Here is a 2921-nt window from a genome sequence, read left to right as displayed (position 1 = left end):
TCAATATCTTTAAAATAAATTTAAAAAAAAAATGTTTTTGTTACATAAGCAACGCTATAATATTTAACAAAATTTCATATAATTTCTCGTTAAACACTGATAATAATAAAAAAGTTACCATTTACACATCTATTCCGACATAACCATTCCTTTAAAGTTGTTTTTCAAGATTCTAACCTATCAGTCATGGAGTGGAGGAGAGAAACATTAACAATAATAAAAAAGTTACCATGCATTATCTTACTGGGCCATTTACACATCTATGCCAACTAACCATTCCTTTAAAGTTGTTTGTCAAGATTCTATCCTATCAGTGATGGAGTGGAGGTCCTTTCCGGAAAATAGAACCCTCCTTTTGTATGAACATTGAAATCGCAGTTGAGCAATAATTTTTGAGTGCGTGCTGATTGTAGGTCCCCACCGACATGCAAGAGCCGTGTCGAAATAGGTCCTTATATGAGACGCCATTATTGTGTGCAAGCATTATTGACGATCTCCGGCGTTCAAACGCGTCAGCTTCTTCACCTCGTCATCTTACTCATTTCTCCAATTCACTCATATGTAAATCGGCGTCGTTTAACTATTCTAGTTTTCAGGTTTTTATGGTTGGAATTAAGTAGTGATATTTGGTTGTTTAAAATGCATCAGTATAATCATTAAAAGAAACCTGGAAAGTTTGAATTTTGCAAATTATATCACTCAAATTTATAATTTTGACAAATATGTGTTGAATTCAAATAAAATTCCCTAAAAGAAAATCCAAAACTCAGAACAGTTTAACTTAGGCGGTGTAAATGTCGATGAACAGTGAAAGCTCCGAATTATATGACGAATAAAATGCCACATAGGTAATGCCTGCCCTACCTGCACGTGAAGCGGGAGGAAACAGAACTCTGGTGTCCGCTAATGTCATAGTCATTCATTCATAGCATCTTCATGTATTTGGAAATATAATCAGTTTCACGTCCGTCCTTTTCTACAATCAATCGAGCACAACCATTGGAATTGCTATCATATACGAACAATAGCATCATATCCCAAGAAAAAGAACTGTAGAGAGGAGTGCGGCCCAATGACAGGTCGGTCCGATTTACAGAATATATCCAAACGCCAATCAAATCATATCATCGTAAATCCGACCTTCTCCTCGAGCACTCGATAACACATATATTTTCACCGTTCGATAACCCTAGTGAAGATGTCTCTCAGCGATGGTTGGGAAGATTTTTTCCGTTTAGCTGGAAGTGTCAGAATATAAATACCTTATCGATCGCTGCATAAAATGGCCAATGGAACTCTGCTCATTTCCGGTAACTTTCCATTCCAGTCCATTAGCACTTGCGTTGTGAATTTGCAATTCAGGTCATGTAACGTGATTAAGGGGAGTACTGACCGTCATCCATCATCTCACCTCGATTCGGTAATGGTGATGAATTCGCCACAGAGATCAGGATCCTCTGGGAAGAAGGGCCCTGTTTCACGGGAAAGTAAGGAACTGTATCGATCCTCTGATGATCAACTCCCTGTAATGAGATTGTTTCGGAAGTTCGTAACAGGAGCAGGCGTATTAGTAGAATGTACCCACCGTGGCTGCAAGCCGGTATTTCAGGAGGAGGATTCCAAGTGCCAGGTGCCTCATGAGTGGCCACCTTTCGAGAATATAATGAGCGATATTCGGCCAAAAGAGTACGCTGTGTTTGGATCGAAATTAGGAAGAGGGGGCCTCGCAGAAAAGGGTATTGAGGTGAAGGGTATCCAGCCGATTATTGAGCAAACTGGAGAGAAAGAAATAGTTAATGTTGTGGCGATGTATGCTTCCTTTCTGTGGGCGACAGAAGAAAGCCATGATTAGTAGGCGCAAGAAACTTCATATTATATAACATATGCGCATTAAACATCATACGTAGATTTCCTCATACCTACTTTGTTTTAATTTCATTTCATCAGTTCAATTTTCTCTGTACTTCGTTCCCCGCGAGTAGAAATTCAATGGTGGTATTTGTATGTTTCTCCATTCATTGGGATAATTTTTTCGGAAAATTTTCATGATTTGTTTCTGTATCGGAATTTTATTTTGCATTTCATCAGTGGGATATTTGCGCAGATCCTTTTGAATATGTTGTTTATATCAAGATTGATCTTAGATATTGTGCAAAACATTTTGATTATATCAAGATTGATCTTGGATATTGTGCAAAACATTTTGAGTATCTGGATGACTTATTGAACGGTGGAATTTTGACATGTCTGAAATTCTTGCCGAACTTTAATTCGTATTTTGAATATCTTGGCTATATCAAGATTGATCTAGGATATTGTGCAAAACATTTTTGAGTATCTGGATGACTTACTGAATGGTGAAATTTTGACATGTCTAAAATTTGTCCCGAACTTTAATTCGTATTTTGTACTTTGGTTCGTATTTTATTAATTTGGTTAATTTTGTTGAATAACTTTAATTCGTATTTTGTACTTTAGTTGTTATTTTATTAATTTGGTTAATTTTGTTATTATATATATATATAAAAAGAGAAAGTGTTAAATTTGGAATAGATTAATATGACTATAAATATAATGATTTGATAAATATTACTTTATGGTAAATTTCAACGTATTTATTTTATAACACATTTCACATTATCAGAATTAAAAGAATTATTAGAAATTTATTAATTTTGTTATTTGATTAAAATATTACTAAAAATTATATATATGGTATTGTATTGTATTAAGTTATATTTATATATAAAAGATGTATTTTAATTTTAAATATATTAAGTGTTAATTTTCAATATATTAATATAATTATATAAATTTAATGGTTTGATAAGTATTAGTTTTTTTAAATATTAAAATATTTACTTTAATATATATTTTAGACTATCAAGATTTTAAAAAATCATAAAAATTAACATACATAT

General features: G+C 33.3%; 1 protein-coding gene across 1 annotated transcript; it reads left to right on the top strand.

The window, feature by feature from the left end:
- Positions 1–1124: 1124 nt before the first annotated feature.
- LOC149259753 (uncharacterized) lies at positions 1125–2014 on the top strand. The gene has a single exon (XM_089377040.1). The coding sequence runs from the start codon at positions 1283–1285 to the stop codon at positions 1850–1852; it is 570 nt and encodes a 189-aa protein (XP_089233166.1). The 5' UTR covers positions 1125–1282; the 3' UTR covers positions 1853–2014.
- Positions 2015–2921: the final 907 nt, after the last annotated feature.

Source organism: Pinus tabuliformis, chromosome 6, assembly GCF_031772625.1.
Source record: "Pinus tabuliformis cultivar Carrire ecotype Pingquan chromosome 6, CPIR1, whole genome shotgun sequence".
NCBI lineage: Eukaryota > Viridiplantae > Streptophyta > Pinopsida > Pinales > Pinaceae > Pinus > Pinus tabuliformis.
Note: the sequence above shows the minus strand (reverse complement) of the source record. Positions and strands in the feature narration are given on the sequence as shown.